At 35.0% G+C, this 23297-nt stretch overlaps 2 protein-coding genes across 2 annotated transcripts; one reads left to right on the plus strand and one right to left on the minus strand.

Annotated features, from left to right (window-relative positions):
* Positions 1–222: 222 nt before the first annotated feature.
* LOC132253607 (uncharacterized) lies at positions 223–1701 on the minus strand. Its single transcript, XM_059736107.1, has 2 exons — positions 1620–1701; positions 223–1550 (listed from the first exon to the last, which is right to left on the minus strand). Exons 1-2 carry the CDS (start codon positions 1699–1701, stop codon positions 223–225), a joined length of 1410 nt encoding a protein of 469 aa, XP_059592090.1.
* A 2734-nt stretch (positions 1702–4435) lies between these two features.
* LOC100257787 (homogentisate geranylgeranyltransferase, chloroplastic) lies at positions 4436–8259 on the plus strand. The gene is made up of 12 exons (XM_002282917.5): positions 4436–4570; positions 5737–6002; positions 6081–6164; positions 6242–6316; positions 6457–6540; positions 6668–6757; positions 6851–6952; positions 7043–7138; positions 7314–7385; positions 7513–7608; positions 7695–7799; positions 7904–8259. The coding sequence occupies exons 1-12, from the start codon at positions 4489–4491 to the stop codon at positions 7943–7945; spliced, it is 1194 nt and encodes a 397-aa protein (XP_002282953.2). The 5' UTR covers positions 4436–4488; the 3' UTR covers positions 7946–8259.
* The last annotated feature ends 15038 nt before the right edge of the window (positions 8260–23297 follow it).

Consider the following 23297-nt stretch of genomic DNA (forward strand, 5'->3'; position numbering starts at 1 on the left):
GACTCTGAACCAAACTGGACTAAAAAAAAACCACTCTAATGAACTAAAAAATAGACTCGACAGAACGGGAACGACTCTGATGACGACCATAAATCAAAATGGAAGGTGCCCTGAGCTAAATCGCTGCAAAATGATGTACCCATGTCAACTGAAACAAAGTCCCCAACCCGAGGTGTCCCAAAATGCCATGCGACCATCAATACCATCAACATCCAAATCAATCTACTGAAGACCAGGAGGAGGAGGAACTGCGTGTGTAGAATGTGCAGGCAGGGGATTGGTGGTCACACTTGGCCTAGCCAAGTCAACCACCCCTAAATCGATCAAATCCTGTATCGCATGATGGAGTGCTGAATAATGCTCAGTATCGTGCCCCGGAATCTGATGATACAAGCAATGCTCATGTGAACGGAAATGAGGAGGAATAGGATGGGGCAAAGGCCTCGGCGCCAAAGGAACAATCACTCCAGCGTCTTTGAGCTTCTCAAAAGCTCTAGTCAAAGTCATGCCCAAGGGAGTGAACTGCCTCGGGGGCCTCTGTGCATATGGTCTAGGCGGTGGGTGAGTAGCGGCTCTCGGATGTGGTGGTCGCGGCTGCATGCTAGTCTGAGCAATGTAAGGCTCCTGAGCATAATCCAGCTGATACTGATACTGTGGAAGAGAGAAAGGAGCTCTGACTGTAGGAGACCTATAAGCTGAGTGATGCGCGGGCCTCTGGTGCTGATAGCTAATAGCACCAACCTCTCTAAATCTGGTCAATGGTCCAATCAGCTTCTTCCCTTTACTGTCAAGGGAAGTAGCAGTATCTGTCCATAATCCTCGAGCCATAGCATCCTCTACACTGAAAGCAGCATGAACCAAACTCCTAAGATCCTGAAATGGGATGCCCACCAGACGTCTAGCGAACCTCGGCTGTAGGTTCCGAAGAACCATATCAATCTGATCCTGCTCCTTAGGCCGGTCTATCATACCAGCCACCTTCGCCCTCCAACGAGTGACAAAGGAAGAAATAGACTCATCTGGCCTCTGTCTAGTGGCCTCCAACTCTCGTCTAGATACGTCAATATCGGCACTGAAAGCGAACTGGGTCAAGAACTCACGAGCCACATCCTCCCAAGTGCGGAGTCTCGAAGGCTCAACTGAAGCAAACCATCTCTGAGCTGCCCCACTAAGTGACATGGGAAAGAGGGCCACCAACTGTGCATCATCTATCCCGTGCGCCCTCATGACAGTGCAGTATAATCTCAAGTGGATCTTGGGACAACCAATCCCACTGTAGCGCTCAATGTCTGGCATGCGAAACTTGGCGGGCAAGCTGGCCGCCGGTATGCCATCTCTGTCATCCCAAGTCAAACCTCCGTCTTGCAATCTGATCTGTCTCATCATGGACTCGAGCCTCTCAACCTTGGCCTCCTGCTCGGCCAATCGAGTATCCCCAATAGTAGGAACCATGGGAGGCGGCACTGTGACAGTAGGTGGTGGAATGGTCTCATAATGATCTACCAGATGGAATGGAGTACCAAGTGAAACCCCAGGTGGACGAGTCTGTGCTGTCTAAGATGCATGAGGAATCGTCTCGTCAGTGACCACGCCAGCCGGATGAGGATCCTGGCGAGAACTCTCTAACTGATCCAAACGTCTACTGACTCCGGCCATGAACTCCTGAATGGAAGCAAGTGTGGAAGCTAGCTCGTCTGACATCTCAACTGAACTATCTGAACTCGGATATGAATCGGCTCTGATCAATCGTCCTCGAACTCTCCTCCAAGAATGTGACTCCAGACTCAACCGACTCCTAAACTGACTCCCTACAATGCAAACAAGATGAATGAAGGACACGAGATAAAACTCTAAAAGACGATAATACAACATACAAGCACATGGTCCTGAGGTGGCAATCAGAAATTTGGATACATGACGAAAACTCTAAAGTCATAAAGGTATCCACTGCGAGATGGCTACAAATGTGACCAGAGAGTCTCCATCAATAATCCGAGATAAAAGAGGTGCGAAAAACACACTATCACGAGATCAGTACTCCATCTATAAACAAATATACTTGAATCAACCTTCAACTCGAGCTCCATAAGAGAAAAAATGATAAGGTGATCAAGGCGGCTCTCTCCAAAAAAGTGTGAATGTAAAAATGTGTCTTTCACCTTTCTGTAATGAAAATATGAGCGTCGAGTCGAAAATTGAATCCAGGATCAAACGAATAATGAAGTACCGGGCCCGTGATAGGTGTACAGTGCTAAAATAAGATGATCATGAACATATCCCCGAAGCATCAAGTGAGTGACAACCAAGTGAAGAGGGGGGTCGAGCCAAGAAAGAAAAACGAAAGCCCTAGGGAGAAAACATGACAGACTCATCGAGTGAAAAACATAATCCAAGGTAACATGACAAAGGTGGTCCAACCGATACCTAAACTCAAACAGATCTTCGAGCACTCTCAATTGGAGACTAAAAAGAGGGAAAACTGGATCCGAACTGTAACTAAAGAGGCTCTAAAGGCCCTCAGATGCACCCACGTGTAGGGAGGGAGTCCTAATCGAAGGATCTACGGTTCGACCTACGAGGTCAAGGTGGCTCTAAATGGATATGGGTGGACTTTAAAGATCCCTAGCAGAAGCGATCATACCCTCCAGTGGTACGCAACCCTCTGCACACCTCCGAAGAGACGGGGCGCTTCCATGCAAGGTGGTCATCACCTCCACACATGCACTACCTCGACATCCCAGGGGGTTTCCTATGGTGAAACCTCTCAAAACTCTCAAAGCTCAATGGTCGACTAGAGTGCATAGTGAATGGTGTGGGTGCATCCGATAATCCTAGGAAGCTAAAGCAGGAGATGAAACACACTGGTCGCACAAATATCCATAAATCCTAGCTCCGGGCTATACAGGTCTTCAATGATCGGACTCCAATCAGCATCGATATGTCGGTCTCCTCCAAAATGCTCCCGTACATCGATATAGCCCATCGCTAGACCCTACTCCTAATCTCTGGCTCGGTCAGAGAGCAAGCACACAGAAGGTCTCACACATTTCAAATTAATTTAAAAATAAATATAAAAATAGACTATTTTGAATAATAGTTTCACCGGAAGCATATAAGCTACATTTTTTTTCAATGAAAGAGTCATTTTAACCCAAGATTATACAACATTAGGAGAGACATTTTCTTTTATTAGACGGTTTCTTTTTTTGTTTTTTTTTTTTTTTTGTCATGTAACCAAGGAAGAAAATGTCATCAATTTTCCATGAATTTTTTGGATTTATCATGCACTTGGAGAAATGTCAAAATATTAGTTTGTTGCTCATTTCGATCCTTTTTCCCTAATTTATGGGATTTTTTATTATTTATTACCATTTTATCATGATGTTTTGGCAATTTATGTGTTATCGACTCGCTGTAAAAACCCATCAATTAATTAGTTGGACAATGATTCACATTTTATCCATTTTCTTTTTGTATTACTAAAAGTTCAATCGACTTCATTTATGGAGCTTGTAAAATGACTTCATCTATTGAATACATGACTACGTTACTTGCATGAAAATTGCTACCCTGCACCTTAATTTTATCTATCTTTATAGGATCGAAAATGCATAATATTTATATTATTTTAACCACCTTTATCACCTTGAAATTATCGTCATGAAATAATTAATAACATTCTCCTTAATTATGTAATTATTATTATTATTATTATTTACTTTTCTAGCAACCTTTATTATGTTATGTAGGGATGGTAATAAGACGGGTTTTTGGAGTACTCATCTTAATTATATACAAAATTAATTTTAAATTTTAATTTAATTTAATTTTTTATTTTTAATATATATTAATAAAAAAATTACAATAAATTAAGTTATAAAAAATTATAATATTTTAATTATTTATAAAAATATATTTATATTAATGTAATTAAATTTTAAAAAAAATTCAAAAAAAAAAAGTTGAATGTTCTGATACCCACCACACTTAAATTTTTAAACAAGATGAAAATGAGAATTACTTTGAGTAAATGGGACGTGGTTGGGATGGGAGCAACTTGTCCTTAACTACCCCGTTGTCATCCCTAAATTGCTATAAAAGAAATATGATTACTTAATTTTTAGTTCTTTCCAATATTTCTAATCTCCTCAATCTAATTTTTCCATTTTCAATAATAAATAAATGAATAGTTATAAAACTCATTCACAAATTCTTCCAATATCAAATTCTAAATTTATTTAGTTATTATTTATTTTATCCTTTATATTTATGGAAAAAATATTTACCAATATGAAATCCAGAATGCAAATTAGGTAAATACCAATATTTAGGTAGAAAAAAAGAGAAAACGTGTCCGAAACAAATAGGGGCAATGTGGGGTGGGTACTAAAAGAAACATGCCTCGTTGTTATCTCTAGAAAGAAACAATTTTCTATCTAATTAAACAAAAACTTCTTTTTGTTCAATTTGGGAAGAGAGAGTCATAGAATGCTCAGCACATTTTCAACTCCATGTTTTTCTTTTTCTTCTTCTTATTCTTCTTCGTCAACATGTTCTCTTCAACAACAAGGTACACATCATCATTCATCTTCGATCTCTTTTTTCTTTATATGATTGTTTTTTATTTTTTTTAATAATTAGTCTTTTTTGTTTTTTTTTTAGATTGATAAAGATTTTGATTGAATTTCGTTGATTTTGATTGAATTTCGTTGATTTTAATTGAATTTACAGCTTGTTTTGATACATTTTTTCGATGAAATTCTTGAAAATAAATTTGAAGACCCATTTTCTTGAGTTTTGATTTGGTTGTTTGGTGAAAAAAAAAAAGCTGCTATTGCGCATCGGGGCGCATTTTAGTAACTCTGGTGACTAAGGCAGGGTGCGATTTTGCCTTAATTACATAAAAACCCTTAAACTTTCTCATTATTATGAGATTCACCTGTTACTATTGAAATCTTTCCACAGAGAACTTTATTTGTGTCCAATTTGGATCCCTCCTATATGTATATATCTATCTATATATAGGAAAAATTATTTTCCTTTTTGACTGAGAATTGAAATGAAGGCTCTAGATGGCGATTCCACTCAACTGTTAGACGAACCTATAAAAGAAAAGTAATTGGATAGTTGTTCTGGACATGTCTTAAGTTAGCTTAAGGAATTTTGAGTAGAGTTTCAGTATGAGTTAGAATACATACCTTTCATTTGGTCTTGGATGGTTGTTCTGGACATGTCCTAAGTTAGCTTGAGGAATTTTGAGTAGAGTTTCGGTATGAGTCAGAATGCATACCTTTCATTTGGTGTTGAACCGTCACAATAGAAATAGAAAAGGAATAACCGATTAAAAGGGATGAAATCTTCCCCACTTTGAAAAACTAACCTTTCACATTTTTTCAACCTAAAAAATACCAAATTTTGATAAAAATGTCCTCATTTTTTTCTTGCAAAAATAACCATTTCTTTTAAAATACACATGTAAATAATGAAAATATTAAAAGGTATTTTTGTCAAAAATGGGTTACTCTTCAAGTTCAGAAATGAGAAAGGTTAGTTTTACAAATTTGGAAAATTTTCATCCTTTTTAATCAATTAATCCAATAGAAAATGACAAATTTGCCTTTCGGAACTAGAGTCAACAGTACCCATAAGAAAAATGTTCTACTTCAAATTAATTGTATCACAAAACCAATACACATTGGATACCAAGTTCAAAATACATGATTTTTATGCTTGCAGGCTGTGTTCAACCACCTCAACTTTCAGTGAAGAAGACACATAACTTCCTCAAGAGCTGCTATTGCAGCAACCCTTTCAAATGTTGTTCAGAAGGGTTTTCTTCTTCAGTTAACATTCAGCATTTAACATTCAAATCCCACAAGAGAAACCCCATTCATGTTTCATCAGAATATGGGTATCCATCAAAGCCTGAGGATCAGAATCATGTTTCTAAGCAATTGAGAGCTTTCTATCTATTTTCTCGCCCACATACTATAATTGGAACTGTGAGTTCAAGGTCCTCAGACTTAACATTCATTTTAGGTTTGAGGAATGAGTTGATTAATTATCATTTTGATTTTCAGGTCATTGGAATCACATCAGTTTCTCTTCTTCCATTAGAAACAATTTCAGATTTGTCTCCAGCATTTTTTGTTGGATTGTTGAAGGTTAGAACAAGTGAGAAGGGAGAGAGATTTTGGTAGGATGAAGTTTTGATTGAAATTTTGTTTTGACATGATAACAGGCAATGGTGCCGTCAGTGTTGATGAACATTTATGTGGTGGGCTTGAATCAGATATTTGATGTTGAAATAGACAAGGTTGGTTTTGAGCATTTCCTGCAGTATAATCAGACTTGAGGTTAACAGTTGGAACCGCTGAAGAATGGAGGGTGCAAGTCCAAAACCTTACTGGGATTTTTCTCACTAGCTAATTCTTAGGGTTTCTATATGTTCTGCAGGTTAACAAACCTGAGCTTCCTCTAGCTTCTGGGGATTTCTCTATGGAAACTGGAAGTCAAATTGTATTCATATCCTTACTGATGGTCAGTGCTGTTATCTCTCTCTCTCTTTATCTATCTATCTTACTTTAAGGAAACCTGCTTTCAATTCTTGTACAACTTTGTTGTGAAAGATGTTCTATATATTGATGGTTTTGATGTTATTTTTCAGAGTGTTGGCATGGGAATTATGTTCCAATCCCCACCTTTGTTTTGTGCCCTTCTCATAAGTTTTCTGCTTGGAACTGCATATTCTATTGAAGTATGTATGATCCCTATACCCATCTTTCTACGAGGCTCAAAGGTCATCAATCATTCAAGAAGTCCCAACACACGTACACTCTTGTTTTTGTAGATTCCCTTGCTAAGATGGAAAAGATATCCACTCCTAGCTGCCTCATGCATCTTGATTGTGAGGGCTATTGTCGTTCAACTCGCATTCTTTGCACACATCCAGGTATTTTCAAATTTTTTTTCGGGTCGTTACTGCTGATGAATGTGGGTTAGCCTTCTTCGAGTAGATCTTATAATGCAGTGTTGATAACAGAAACATGTCCTTGGTAGATCCATAGTATATACAAAATCAGTGGTATTTGGAGTCGCCTTCATGTGCTTCTTCTCCACTGTCATTGCATTATTCAAGGTAACACTCACAGCTATACATACAGACAATTTGACACCAGTTTGAATTGTTGTTGCATGATGGGAAAATTAATCAGATTTCTTGAAATTTAATTCATTTTCTATTACCATCTGTGGTTGGTGATGGATTCTAAGCTGTTACTAACTTACAATATCAATCCATTCCATTTTAACAGGATATACCTGATGTGGATGGTGATAGAGAATTTGGAATTCAATCCTTTACTGTCAAACTAGGACAAAAGAAAGTGAGTAAAATACATATTAATTTAATTTGCATCCTCTTTATGCCCTATTTGGTTGCCTGGAAACCAGAAGAAAAGGGAAGAAAATATGCTGCTAATGGCTTGACTAGCTCTGAGTTTTCTGTGGAAGGTATTTTGGCTATGCGTTAACATGCTGCTAATGGCATATGGAGCTGCCACAGTTATTGGAGCCTCATCTTCCTCCATGCCTATCAAGTTTGCCACTGTAAGTAATGTTCCTCTGCAAGGACCAATACTCAAATATTCTCCATTAGTTGCTTACATATGGGGATTAATTTGATTAATATGCAGGTGTTTTGCCATTGTGCACTTGCATTGGTCCTTTGGGTCCGAGCTCAATCCGTCGATCTCAGTAGCAAAGAAGCAGTGACTTCCTTCTACATGTTCATTTGGAAGGCAAGTGAATCGATCTCTATATATCATCGCGTTGGCATGTAAATTCTCTTGCAATTAATCATGTTCTTGTAATGACTCGATCGCTGCTGGCATTGCTTCTGCAGTTGTTCTATGCCGAGTACTTCCTCATTCCTCTGGTTCGCTGACAAGATGGATCGAGTTACCACTTACTAAGACTGAGAGGCCTAAAACATGTCTCAATGTGAAGTGTGGTGCTGTTTGTGCCTTGATATATATATATACATGGTGAACTATGTTGATGTTGTTAATGTCACAATGTTACTAGGAAAATCCAAGAGAAAGCATACTATAATCTTTCAATTAAGCTTGTATCTTGACCAATTGACATTATAATTGTGACATAATATCATGTGTAAGACGTTGCAAGGCAAACACTTTTTGAATCAAAACCTAAATGCTGGCTATTAGGAATTTGCTTTATGGAGGAATGTTTTAAATATCAATAGTTTTGTTGTTTAGTTGACATAATGATGAATATTTGTTATTGAGGGGTAACAAATTTGGTTGGATACTATTATACATACTTATGCCCCTCTTAATTATTTATGCATATTAAGAAGTATACTGGATCAAAATTATTAGATATTATTGTATTTTATGGATAATTGAAGGGTAGTTTTGTAATCTTCTTTTCTTGGAGCTTTGTTGTTTCTCATTTTAGCTTTCATATTGTTTTAATGAAAATCTCTCTAAAGTTAATTATCATAGTATCCGAGTAAGTATGAGATTGTTGTTTTGTTTGATCTTCCTTTGCTTGTCTTTTTTCCTTCATTGTTGATATTTCTTACATATTGTTTTAATTAGTTAGATGTTTTCTTTTCTCTCTTTCTTATACCTTTCTTATACCGAAAAATTTTCTTTTCATACTGTTGCTTCAAATTGTCATAACTTTTGAACTATATATAAATTGAAATTATGAGCAAATTTTTTTTTTTTTTTTTTTTTTTTTTTTGCATCATCCGAAAAAATTTGTACATATGTTTTGTGCTATTTTTTTGGAATTTTTTAGGTTCAAAATGGTTAGATGTTTCTCTTCTTTTGCCAAGGATTATCCCAAAATGGGCAGTCAAATGGGATGTTAAAAGATTGAAATTAAGTTAAGTAAAATTTGATTCTTTCCACGTCAGCCTTTGGCAGAATTGGAATATGAATTCTAGATGAAATATTTGAATTTATTAAATTGAGAAAATTATAGAGACGAAATTTAATAGATTTAATATTTTTTGACGAGCTAAATTGATGAAACCAATTGATGGAATTAAATTTTAGAATATCCCTTAAATTTTTGTTAGTAGATAAATAAAAATTCTTTTTGAAATGTTTTGTAAAATAAAAAAACTATTTAAAAACTTAAAATATTTTTTATATTTCTAAATATGTTTCAAAAACAACTTTTAAGTACAATGTCTTATTTTTAATTATTCTTTATATTTATATAATCATTTTTAAATATTTTTAAGTATAATATTTTATTTTTAATCATTCTTTCATATTTATATAAATTTTTTTAAAAACATCTCTCCAAAAGATGTTTTTTGAAAACATAATTTCTTATTTTTAAAAGTAGAAAATTATTTTTTGGTTTTTATTTTTAAGAACAAAAAATAATTACCGTCTTCCGTATTCTGATCATACATAAAATTATTGAAAGTGCCGACGCATACACATGTAAATTACAAACCCAGGATTTGGTCATTCACAAAATAATTAGAAAGTTCTGACAAAAGTTGAGAAAATTTCAGTGCCAAAAATTTCAGTGCCAAGTTAAGAGTGGCCGAAGAACAATACAAATACACTGCCTCAGACACCAACAATCAGGACTCTCTTTGCTATAATAAGAGTCACAGATTTTAGAAAACACTTCTACTATTTTTAATATTTTTAATATTTAAAAATTTTTATTATTCAAGTGTTAAAAAGACTAAACATTTAATAGAATCACTATCAAACAAACTCTACTCTAAGTCTTGTTGACGGAAAAGCTCAACAAAATAATCAGTATGCCAAAAATTCTGTCTCATGCATATGGAAAAGAATGGTGGCCATTGAGAAATGGGCTTGCAAACTATAAAGCCCATGTGATACAACCTCCAACTCACGCCTTCTAACAACTATCATGCATTATCAACTATTATCCCAGACTCCCCGACTTCACAAACCGTCTCCCATGTCCATTATTAGGTGTGGGGTTGTAGGAATTTCCTTAGGGTATGACCATTTGATTGATTTACTTATGGATAAAAAAGAAGACCAAGAAATGATATTTGCTTTTGATTGTTTTCTAGAAAAATACTAGGGCACCGAATCGATACCTACTAACTTGTCATCTCAATTGTCAGTGAAATTTAGGCTGGTGACTGAGGTTACAAACAATGAGACCAAACTATAAAAGACCGGTGATCGGATACAAAGCAATGGGACCAATTTACAAAAGAATAGGACTGACTTGGTACAAGGCGATAAGACCTAATTGCAAATGTGACATTGTGATTGGTTCCGTTTTTAGGATATATATGTATTGGGTACTATTGCAGGACCCTTGTTGGACCCTTGTTTTCTAATTTTTTTTCTTTATAACCATAGATGTCCGGACCAGTTAACGACTGGGTAAACCTCCATTAGCCCTAAGGGACTCGAACTGGTGACAATCGGGGTCCTCATTTTCTAATTGAGTTTAATTAAGAGCCCACATATGCTATTAAGATCTTTCCGAGTCTCCCTCGGCCTAAGATTTGTAAGTGTCAAGGTTCAAACATCTAGAACTATACCCATACCCATACCCATACCCCATACACAGACCCATGAGGCAGATTATGAACTATCATGCAACAAGAATAGCCTATCAAAATCTATACCAAAAGGAGCACATAGGTTCATAGCAACCAAAGTATTTTAGATCAACAAACACAGAATATCAAGCAGCAGACCAAGCCACAAGTTTAATTTCCCATAAGACCAAGACTGAATGTCAAGAAGCATAGTATTTAAACTCTTAGCAAATTAATCATATATCCAATCAGCCATAAACAATGGCAACATGATAAAGCAGAGCCCCAACTGAACCATCTACCAGCAAAAAATTAAAAGCAAATTTTACCAACAATTCATGGTCATTTCATACCATACACTTAAACAATGTGGTCTACGGGCAAGGAGGAAAGCACAATACAGATGTCACAGTGGAAACAATAATTGATAGATGCATTCCCTCACAAATTCGGTGAGAACGCTTACTCATGATTCAAAATCAGTATAAAAAGCTTAGAAATATCGAAAAACAAGTCTGATCAATCAGAAAATTTCCAAATGGTTCCGTACAAATGGCCGTCTCCTTACGCAAAAATACAAAACCACCAAGCTCTGTATCATTGTCTTTGCAAAAACAAATTAACCCCTAAATTTTCATCAAAATAAGCTAATAAATCAACGCGAGATTTGAAGCCACCACCTTAGAACCCTAGCTTGGTGCGACGCCAGTGCCTGCGCTTTGCGTTGTACCTGAAACACATTCGATAACACAGTAATCTCAGATTAGGACTTAGGGCATCGCAAGAAACATGAGATTACGAGAGAGAGGGAGAGACAGACCTGATGGTGTTGTCGGTCCTCATACGGATCCAGTGAGGGATGGGACGATTCTGCCTCATCTTCTTCGCCAGTTTCTTCTTGATGATGAAGGTCTTGTGTGACGGCTGCAAAATCCAATTCACAAAATTAGAACAATACCCATAGAGCGAACCAAAATCGGAGACAGAGAGGAGAGAGAGGTACCATTTTGGCGGTCGAGAGATCGGCAGCTAGGTCCGGAGAAGAAAGCGAAGTTGGTGAAAACCCTAGAAATGAGAGAAACCCTAGGAATCCTTATAGGATGGGGTAAGGATCGAGTTACCCACAAGGCTATGACGGTGCGATTTGATTGGACAGTGATGAGGAGGTGGAAATTGTTTTGACGGTGATGGGCCTCACTGTAAAGACCAAAGAGGCCCAAGCTATGAGAACCCAGCCCACTTTCGTGTTGTTAGAAAATCATGCTTTCCCCGCCACATTATTTGTTCATTGATATCCCATCCAAATTAGAATATTTTATAAAAAAAAATGAAAATGAATGAGGAATAAAATCACATAAAAGGTGTCGACAGATTAAAAATATAAAAGAAATATATATATGTATGAATAAAATAATTTATTTGATTAATTATAAATATATTAGAATATTTTATTAAATCATTTTAAAATAAAAAGATAATACAAAATAAAATATAAAAATAAATAAATGCAATATAATAATAAAATCCCATAAAATAGATATAAAATAGGAAAAAGTTTGTTTTCATGTATACATATAAAAAAAAGTTCATTAAAATATGAATTTTTAAAAAATAATTTAAATTTCATGTACTTTAAAGTCAAGGTAGAACTGATTAGTGAAGGTAGTATGTTGACCATGCATAAAATTCTAATTATTTTTTTTATAAATATATTAAATTTAGATTTTATAAATTTAGTTTTTTTTTTTTTTTTTTTTAAATATGTGTATGGAAACATATTATACATCTCAAAAAATTATAATATGTATTATGTTATAATATCTTTGTATTATAAAAGTCGGAATGCAGGTTTTATTATAACTTTTTTTACTGTTTTATCTTCTTTAACACAGAGAATTACATTATGATAATTACACTCAGCTCTAACCCCCTCTCCAAACACCAAGAATAAACACTTTGCCTAGTGTCTACCTCATTGGCGCATTTGTACTTAATCTTCATAGTTGCTTTATCTCAGAAGGCTTTCGAGAAAGTTTTCTTTCTTCTTCTTCTTCTTTAATTGTTACGTCATCTCTATTTCTAGAAGCATCTAGACCTTTTGATCTTGCAAAAACAATCTACCTTCTAATCTTACCAAGAACAATTTCAAATCTTTTCTCTCAATTACTTTTAAAAGTTTTTGTTCTCAAGGGTTACTCCCCATTGATTACCAATTCGTATTATTTGTAAATTTTCTTGATTTTTATTGTTTGGGGTTTGTTTGGTTGTTGAGAATCCAAACGAAAAGCAAATAAAATTTTGACATGAAAAAAAATAAATTAAATTAAGTGGTTGAGTGGAGGAAGAAGAGTTGGATTTGGTCAATTTTTTTATTTTGTATTTTTAGTTTATCTTTTCCCTTTTTTTTGCATTTTCTACAAAATAAGGATTGGAGTTTGTAGAGGAAGTTCAAGTTATTTAAATTTCATTTTTGTAGTAAAAATGAGAATTTTGAATTTCACCAAAGCCAAACAACAAATTCCATCCACCCAAATGTTGCTTAGGATTTTGACGAATGATTTGTGCATTACATTTGGTATTGTTAGACAATTATATTTTTTTTTAAATATCAAATTTTATGAGATATATTATGATTAAATTTTATTTTTAAAATTTTATTTAATGCAAATCAATATTTATCAAATATATAAGTGAGAAAATAAAGGCTAATAAGAAAAACATCCAAGAGATGGGTGAATTGAGTTTTTCAAAAACTTTTTCTACACAACAAGTTTAAGCACAATATAAGCAAATATAATGAGATAGAGTTAGAGAATTCAAACTCAAATTTTATAGTGGTTCGATACTTTCTTGCCTACATCCACTCTCCTCAATCTCCTAACAAAGTGAGGGTTCCATTAACTTGATGCTTCAACCAAGCTTCTAATCTTCTTTACACTTGGATTTCGGCTCCAATGAGTTCTTACACAATCTCTTCAAGATTCAACTCACTTGAAAGCTCTAACACTTAATTTACAAGAATGATATTTTCTCAACCTAGCTCAACAATGGCTCAAATACAAATCAAAGCTAGGATGACTCACAATGGTGCACTAAAAAATATGCAAGTGAAGATTTAATGCACCAAGAAAGAAATGAGAGTTTTTAAGGTAAGAACAAGTGGGTAGACAATTGAATGCAAGTGTTCTCTGTGTCATAAATGAAGTGAAGCTCTCAATTTATAGGTTTCTAACCTCGGGAGCCAAGAAAAACAAAAAGCAACCTCAATCGGTTAAGTTGGGGGTCGACCGATTCACTAGCCGTTGGAGCATTTAATGTTTTGGTAGGTTACCATTGCCTCGATCGGAGGTCGATTGAGAATGAGGATACCTTGACCAGGAAGGGAAAGCTACTAGGTGATAGAGAGTGTTTTTAACACCCCTCAACCAGACCTCGACCGAACAAGGGCAATCGGTCGATCGGTTCCCTGGCCGATTGAACTGGTTAGCCAATGCCTCGACCAATTTAGCTTTTTGGCCTTGAAAACTTATCTTTTTCAGTTATTTTTTTTTCTAACACTTAGGCAAGGTCTTTAAGTAAATTAATATACCAATTTTGAAACGTTTTGCCTACAGTACATTTGATAAAACTCGGGTTTTAATGAAATTGTAACTTTAAAGAATAAACCGAGTTTTCCAAATATGCATAAAAAAATATGTAAAACCTAAGTGCACCCATGCATTCATCTTACATTTGTTTCCTATGATTAAAAGTCTTCTAAATGTCTCGATCTTCTATCCATTTAGTCCTTTGATGAATTTCCAAATTTATAACTAAGATTCTTTACAATTCAAACCAATTAGTCATTTAACCATGGTTTGTTATCATTAAAATCTGATTAGGAGAATCCTTGGGCTAACGATCTCCCTCTTTTTTATTATGACAAACCTTGGTTATCTAAGAGAAGAAAAAAATCTTCCCCTCAAACCAATCATGGATCAATCAATCAAAATTTATGACGTTAAAACAAAGATAATCAAGACATGCGAATTTTCAATAGAAAACGGTGTAAGTCATGAAACATATAGCATATCATATATAAGTAAAGTCAAATGTACACAAAACATAAACATATAAGTCAATCCAAACAAATGACCTGACAATGATATGCATGTGAGTCTCCTAGATATATGTCAATCCTAAATATCTCTCCTCCTTTTGGCAACATAAAAAAGAAACGAAGAGGGTCTTTATGAAATCAAGGCTGAGAAGATGGAGGTGGAAACACGGAGCGTAGGTAAACCATCATCTCCTCATGCTGACTCTCCTGGCAACTCTCAATGTGCTCAATCCTCTGTTAGAGATGCTCAAACATAGCCTGATGTTGATCCATGCAATCCTCCATACGCTCAAATCTCTATTGCATATACTCAAACTGAGAGATAAAGCCAGTCTAATACTGATCCATGCGATCCTCTATGGAGTAGAATTGAGTATCACTTACTACAGCAAGCTCTTCCATGCGGGTGCCGAGAGAGCTAATCTAAGCAAATCCATTCAAGGCGCATAATCAGGTGCGGGAGGTGCCTGATGAGGTGGTGTCTCTATGAGGCTCACTGAATGATGGCTGAGAAAATGGTCTCGTGGTGTAAGTCGGCTCAGACATCATCGACTCAAGAAATATGGCCTCAAACTGAACACCCTCTTACTAGAATGGATGAATGTCAAGCTCGGGTTCTCTCTGCTGAAAGCCTCTTTAAGGGTTTACTCCACCCTCCATTTCTCGTATCTCGACCTCCTCCTCTACTCTGGGATGCACCTGTCCCTGTCCCCGGGCTTGTGCTGGTGGTCTATCTGCTCTCCTAATCCAGGAACCATCGGGGGCCTTCTCAAATTTCATCCACCCCAAAGACTGCTTATCATATGTATCGTAAGTGCTGGGGGCCTCAAAATTTGTCTCTCTGCTCAAATCAACCTCGACATCCTTGAACACTCTAGAGGAAACGATCGTAGGGGAGTACATGGGTCGTGCTCCGCAACATGAGATCATATGCATCATCATAAAAAATCCCACGTGAATCCATCTTTTTGTCAGAATGGAGTCCACGAAGAATGCCTCAAGGTAAGAGACTTCATCTCGGTGTCCGCCTCGTGGTAGCAGGATGGAACAGATCATGTGGTGTAGCACTCTACTGCTCACGGCCAAGCTATGGGTCGATGGTTTGCCCATCCCTTGGGCGTCTGCAAGTCCGCACATCATCTAAATGACCTCTCTAGGCTTGAAACCCGGCACAGTGGGTCAAACCTTGGACTCATACACCTTGAGTCCAACTGGAGCAATATCTAAAATACGACAGATGTTTTCCGAGTCCAGCTGAACTCAACACCTCTAATGGTGGAAATAATCGAGCCACCAAGTCCATATGCAACCCTCGAATAGAATGCACACACTAGAATAGGGAAAATCGGCTCTGAAATCGTCACTACTAGAAGCAAACCCATCCAACTAAAGAGGCCCTCAAACCCGAAATGTTGTAGTTGAGAGAAATTAATACTTCTCCCTGAAATTACTTTCCTCTGAGCAAACTTTTTCTTGTACCTCTGATAATCCTCCACGATGCTGAAAATGGTCGTGTCAAACCTCGCTTTTCAACGAGCCTCCGTCAGAACAGCTTGAGACGGCTCGACTGGGCGTTTTCCCTATGCCCTAAAGGCAATCGACTCTTTCCTAGTAGTCATGAGAAATGCATAAACAAAGGAGATGAGGCTGGTAAAGAAAAAAGCACACACACTTGAAACCCTAGGTGCGCAGGAATGGAGTTGAAACTGACTATGACGCGCTGAAGAAGGAGAAGTCGTCCCAAATCCAAAACCCTAACCTCTAAAAAATCAATATAAAGCCCTCAATATGTTGCAATGGCCTTAAAAATCACTCATTGGCAGCTGAATCAACACAACCCTTGAAGAACCAAAGGAAATGGGTGAGAAAATGAAGCGTGTGAGGGTATTTAAATCGTTAGCCCTAACGAACAGGTCGACCAGTCCTGGTTCGGTCGACCGTCTGATCAATGTGGTTAATGCGGTCAACTTTTCAACTTTTGTATAATTTCTCATCTCGTGATCCTCCCCCTACCATTTTCAGTTGAAATCCCCAATTTTTTATGCCCAATGCCAATAGAATTTTGATTTTTGGTCAAAATTTAACCATTTATCTAAGTATATATCTATATGATGCATATGACATGAAATTCATGCAATCAGAAGACATATTCATCAAGAATTCATTAAGCAATCATTAGATCATAAAGAAATCACCCCTAGTTATCTTCTAATATCAACAAATTGTTCTTCACTTAGAGGTTTTGTAAAAATATTGGCAAGTTGATCTTTTGTGCTTACAAATTCAAGCGTAATGTCACCCTTTTGTGCATGGTCTGTAAGACAATGATGTCTAATCTCTATATGCATAGTCCCAGAGTGTTGCACGAGATTTTTTGAAATATTTATGGCACTAGTATTATCACATTTAATAGGAACATACTCAAAAGATAACTCAAAATCACTAAGTGTTTGTTTCATCCAAAGAATTTGTGCACAACATAAACTGACTGCTATGTATTCGGCTTCCGCCATTGACAAGGCTACCGAATTTTGCTTCTTACTATGCCATGAAACAAGTGAGTGTCCTAGGAAATGACAAGCATCACTAGTGCTCTTTCTTTCAACCCTACAATCGACAAAATCAGGATATGAAAATCCAATTAATTCAAAGTTATCACTCTTAGGATACCATAAGCCTATGTTCATTGTCCTTTTCAAATATCTAAGAATTTGTTTTACGACACTTAAGTGAGATTCTTTAGGAGAATATTGAAATCTAGCACACAAGCATACACTATACATAATGTCGGGTCTACTAGCGGTCAAATATAGCAAAGAACCTATCATGTTTCTATACATAGTTGAGTAAATGGATTTACCTTTCTCATTCTTATCAAGCTTGATGGATGAGCTCATTAGAGTCTTCATTGTTTTGGTTTCTTCCATGTTAAACTTTTTGAGAAGATTTCTTATATACTTTGCTTGATTGATAAAGGTTCCTTCCTTTAGTTGCTTGATTTGAAGTCCAAGGAAGAAGTTGAGTTCTTCCATCATGCTCATTTCAAACTCACTATGCATGCACTTAGAAAATTCTTCACAAAGAGAAACATTAGTAGCACAAAAAATGATATCATCAACATATATTTGAACTAAGAGCATATCATTTTCTTTTGGTCTTTATGAAAAGAGTTGTGTCAATTTTTCCCATTTTAAAACCTTTTTTCAAAAGAAATTTACTTAATCTTTCATACCATGCTCTAGGTGCTTGTTTCAAACCATAAAGTGTATTTTTAAGTTTAAAAACATGGTTGGAAAAGTTAAAACTTTGAAAACCGGGTGGTTGTTCAACATATACTTCTTCATTTATAAAACCATTTTAAAAAGCACTTTTCACATCCATTTGATATAAAACAAAGTCTTTAAAACATGCAAAGGCAAGTAACATCCTAATGGCTTCCAACCTAGCTACGGGGGTAAAGGTTTCTTCATAATCTATCCCTTCTTCTTGATTAAAACCTTGGGCTACCAATCTTGCTTTATTTCTAACAATTATGCCATTTTCACCATTTTATTTCTAAAGACCTATCTAGTTCCAATAACACTTTGATTTGAAGGTCTTGGCACTAATTCTCATACTTCACTTCTTTCAAATTGATTGAACTCTTCTTGCATAGCAATCATCCAATTTTCATCAACTAAAGCATCATTTATATTTTTAGGCTCAATTTGATAGATAAAAGCAAGATTATTGCAAATATTTCTAAGATGTGATCTAGTTCTTACCCCACTAGATGGATTACCTATAATTTGATCTTGTGGGTGGTTGATGACAAACTTCCAAACTTTAGGAAGGTCTTGACTTGATTCACCTTGTACTTGTTTAGGAGGGGGTAGTGTCAATGATGATTCTTCTTTCTTGGGATCCTCTCCAATTTCTTCTTATTGTCTTCTATCTTCAATTTGCAATTTTCCCATGGAGGTCTCCAAACCTAAATCATCATCAAAACTCTTTCTTTCTTGGAGAGAATTGTTAGATTAATAAAAAATAACATCGATGGACTCCTCTACAATCATGATTCTTTTGTTAAAAAGTCTAAAAGCTTTATTTGAAGTTGAGTAACCAAGAAAAATTCTAACATCCGATTTTGCATCAAATTTTTCAAGATTGTCTTTGGTGTTTAATATAAAACATCTATACCCAAAGACTTTGAAATAGTTAATATTGAGTTTCTTGTTTTTCCAAAGCTCATAGGGAGTTTTCTTAAGAATGGACCTCAATAAAATTCTATTTAAGACATAACAATAAGTGTTAACCGTTTCGGCCCAAAAATATTTTGGTAAATTGTTTTCATTTAGCATGGTTCTAGCCATTTCTTGAAGAGTTCTATTTTTCCTTTCAACTACTTCATTTTGTTGAGGATTTCTAGGAGCAAAAAAATTGTGGTTGATACCATGCTCAATGCAATATTCTTCAAAATCAATATTTTCAAATTCTCTCCCATGATCACTTCTTATATAAGTAATTGTAAAACCTTTTTCATTTTGAATCTTATTGCAAAGCTTTGAAAATCCATAAAAGACCCATGTGTATCTAGAGAAGTCACCCACAATAACAAATGCATAAGATTTTCCTCCAAGACTTGGTGTCCTAGAGAGACCAAATAAATCCATATGCAACAACTCAAGAAGCCTAGATGTTGAAATGAAATTTTTGTTTTTGAAAGAGTTTTTTATTTACTTTCCCACTTGACAAGTTTCACAAACTTTGTCTTTTTGAAAATTTATTTTGGGAAGACCTTTAACAAGTTCATCTTTGTTTAGTTGGGAAATGAGGTCCATGTTAGCATGTCCCAACCTCTTATGCCACAACCAACTTTGATCATGCATGCTTGAAAAACATCTATCATGGTCATCATATTTTGAAATATTTATAGTGTAAACATTATCACATCTATGACCCATAAAGATAGTTTTATCATTTTGAATATCCTTAATGATGCAATGAGATGCTTTAAAAATCACTTTAAAAGCTTTGTCACAAAGTTGACTAATGATTAAAAGGTTATGTTTTAAACCATCTACGAATAAAACACTTTCAATAAGAGATAATGTGTCATTACCAATGTTGTTTTGACCAATGATTCTTCCTTTTGCATTGTCTCCAAAGGTAACATATCCTCCATTTTTCTTTATAAGGAAAGCAAACTTGGATTCATCCTTGATCATGTGTCTTGAGCATCCACTATCCAAGAACCACTTATCCTTCTTTGAACCCTACAAAATAAAACTCAAGTTGATTTAGGTTCCCATATCTTTTTGGGTCTTTGAGGATTGGTGACCTTGGATTTTTTAATCCGAACTTTTTTAGTTTTTGCATTTGAATTCTTTTGAGAACCATTTCTTAAGGGACATGTACTACTAATGTGCCCTTCTCTTCTACAAAAGTTGCAAGTAGTAGAAGGACTTGCACTTGAGGATTATTTTACAAAATAGTTTTTAAAATACTTTTGATTTTTTGAATATTTGAATCTTAGCCCTTGTTTTTCAAAAACACATTTTTGGCTAGCTAAAATCATTTCAAAATATTTTTTCCACAAAAAAAATAAAAAATATTGAAAAAGAGGAAGTCAACCATTCATTTTTCTTTCTCAAAATCTCATTTTCTTTTTCAAGATAAGTTTTAGAAATTTCAACAATTGAAAATTTTTCTTTTACTTCTTCAAGTTCTTTTTCAAGTTGTTGAATTTTCTTTTTAAGAAAAATATTTTTCAAACTAAGTTTTTCAAAATCCTCATACAATTCTTCAAAAACATCATGCATATCTTCATCACTAAAGTTAGAGTTTACCTCATTAAGTTCATTTATTGTCATGAAGCACATGTTTACCACTTCTTTCTCATTTTCTTCTTCGGAGGATTCTTCACTCTCACTCCAAGTGGCCATCATTGTCTTTTTCATTCTTCTCTTGGCTTCACTTTTGTAGAGAAGACAATCATATTTAATGTGTCTTGGTTTTTTGCATTTGAAGCACACCAAATCTCTTTTCTCTTCCTATTTCTCCTTGTCACCATAAGATGAAGATTCCTTTTTAGAGAGGTCTCTTCTAGAGGTGAACCTTCTTTCTCTAAACCTTTCACCCCTCATGTATTTGTTGAGCTTTCTTGTGACGAGGGCTAGATCATCATCCTCTTCACTTTGTTTTTCTTCTTCAACTTTTTCTTCTTCTTTAGTTGTAGCTTTGAGAGCTATGCTCTTCTTCTTTTTGTCTTCACCTTCTTGTAGCTTCTTTGTCAAATTGATCTCATATGTCATTAATGACCCTATGAGCTCCTCCATAGGTAGCTTGGTCAAGTCTTTTGCTTCTTGAATTGTAGTAACCTTTGTATGCCACTTTGATGGAAGTGACCTCAATATCTTCATCATCTTTTCGAATTCCTTGTAAGTATTTCCCAAATGCTTCAAGACCATTGATAATGTCGGTGAACCTAGTGATCATTTCAACAATAATCTCATTTTCTTTCATAAAAAACAATTCATGGTTATGAACAAGTAAATTTATTTTTTATTCTTTCACTTAATTTGTTCCTTCATGAGTTATTTCAAGCAATCTCCAAATTTCTTTAGCTGATTTGCATTGACATATTCTATTATATTCATTTCTATCCATAGCTCATTGCAAAGTAAAAACAACCTTAGCATTTAATTGAAAATTTCTTCTATCAAGCTCATTCCATTATTGCTTGGGTTTTGAAAACATGACTCTATCAATTAGTTTTGTAGGAAAAGTTGGGTCATCTTCAATGACGTCCCATAGGTCTAAATCGGTTGATTGTAAATACCAAGTCATTCTAGTTTTCCAATAGGGATAGTCAGTTCCCGTAAAAAAATGAAGCTCTATGTTTTGTAAAATTTTTAATTTGAGATGAGCTTAATGGAATAGTCATTTCCTTTTAGACGATTAAGTCTTAAATAAGAGGCCTTGCTCTGATACCAATTGAGAAAATAAAGGCTAATAAGAAAAACACCCAAGAAATGGGTGAATTGGGTTTTTCAAAAACTTTTTCTACACAACAAATTTAAGCACAATATAAGCAAATATAATGAGATAGAGTTGGAGGATTTAAACTCATATTTTATAGTGGTTCAACACTTCCTTGCCTACGTCCACTCTCCTCAAGCTCCTAACCGAGTAAGGGTTCCACTAACTTAAAGCTTCAACCAAGCTTCTAATTTTTTTTACACTTGGATTTCAGCTCCAATGAGCTCTTACACAATCTCTTCAAGATTCAACTCACTTGAAGGCTCTAACACTCAATTTACAAGAATGATCTTCTCTCAACCTAGCTCAATAATGACTCAAATACAAATCAAAGTTAAGATGACTCACAAGGGTGTACTAAAAAATATGTAAGTGAAGATTTAATGCACTAAGAAAGAAATGAGAGTTTTTAAAGCAAGAACAGGTGGGTAGACAATTGAATGCAAGTGTTCTCTGTGTCATAAATGAAGTGGAGCTCTCAATTTATAGGTTTCTAACCTCGGGAGCCAAGAAAAACAAAAAGCAACCTTAACCGATCGAGCTAGGGGTCGACCTGTTCACTAGCTATTAGAGCATTTAATGCTTTGGTAGGTTATCGTTACCTTGTCTGGACCTCGATTGGAGGTCTACTGGGAAGGGAAAGCTATTGGATGAGAGAGAGTGTTTTTAACACTCCTCGACCAGACCTCGATCGGACAAGGGCAACCGGTCGACCGGTTCCCTGGCCAGTTGAGCCGATTGGCCAGTGCCTCAACCAATTTAGCCTTTTGACCCTGAAAACTTATCTTTTTTCAGTTATTTTCTTTTCTAACACTTAGGCAAAGTCCTTAGGTAAATTAATATGTCAATTTTGAAACGTTTTGTCTGAGGTATATTTGATAAAACTCGGGTTTTAATGAAATTATAACTTTAAAGAATAAACCAAGTTTTCCAAAGATACATGAAAAGATATGTAAAACCTAAGTGCACCCATGCATTCATCTTATATTTGTTTCATATTATTAAAAGTCTTCCAAATGTCTCGATCTTGTATCAATATAGTCATTTGATGAATTTTCAAATTTATACCTGAAATTCTTTACAATTCAAACCAATTAGTCACTTAACCATGATTTGTTATCATCAAAATCTGATTAGGATAACCCTTGGGTTAATAATAAGATTGTGATATAATTTTTTTCTAAATTTATTTTTATTTTAAAAAAATCAAGTGATATGATAAATTTTGTAAACACAAAATTTGATTTGATTTATGAAATTAAATAATAAAAAATATATAAACAAATCTATATCTAAAAGAGAGAAAAAATATAGATGTAATCTTTGAAGACATTTTTTTAGAACAAAGAATATATGAAATTTTCTTATCTCGATTCCTACACAAGTATGACAATATTACGAAAATTCTATATAATCATTTTTTTTTCTTTTTATAAATAATTTTTTTATTAATATAAAATTATAGATAAAGATAGACTGATTTCAAATTCAAATCATTATTTAAATTTAAATTTAAATTTTTTATTTTTCAATTTAATATTTTACTTATTTTTTAATTATATCATGTTTAGGTATGTTGTAATTAAATAG

This window comes from Vitis vinifera, chromosome 4, assembly GCF_030704535.1.
Source record: "Vitis vinifera cultivar Pinot Noir 40024 chromosome 4, ASM3070453v1".
NCBI classification, from domain to species: Eukaryota; Viridiplantae; Streptophyta; class Magnoliopsida; order Vitales; family Vitaceae; genus Vitis; species Vitis vinifera.

What these genes read in the sequence shown, in the direction of transcription:
- LOC100257787 (XM_002282917.5), top strand. Translation starts at nt 4,489, where the DNA reads ATGCTCAGCACATTTTCAACTCCATGTTTTTCTTTTTCTTCTTCTTAT. An exon ending in TTTTTGTTGGATTGTTGAAG is followed by an intron (nt 6,165 to 6,241) that starts GTTAGAACAAGT and finishes ACATGATAACAG; the next exon opens with GCAATGGTGCCGTCAGTGTT. An exon ending in GAACTGCATATTCTATTGAA is followed by an intron (nt 6,758 to 6,850) that starts GTATGTATGATC and finishes TTGTTTTTGTAG; the next exon opens with ATTCCCTTGCTAAGATGGAA.
- LOC132253607 (XM_059736107.1), bottom strand. Translation starts at nt 1,701, where the DNA reads ATGTCAGACGAGCTAGCTTCCACACTTGCTTCCATTCAGGAGTTCATG. An exon ending in ACGTTTGGATCAGTTAGAGA is followed by an intron (nt 1,551 to 1,619) that starts GTTCTCGCCAGG and finishes CATCTTAGACAG; the next exon opens with CACAGACTCGTCCACCTGGG.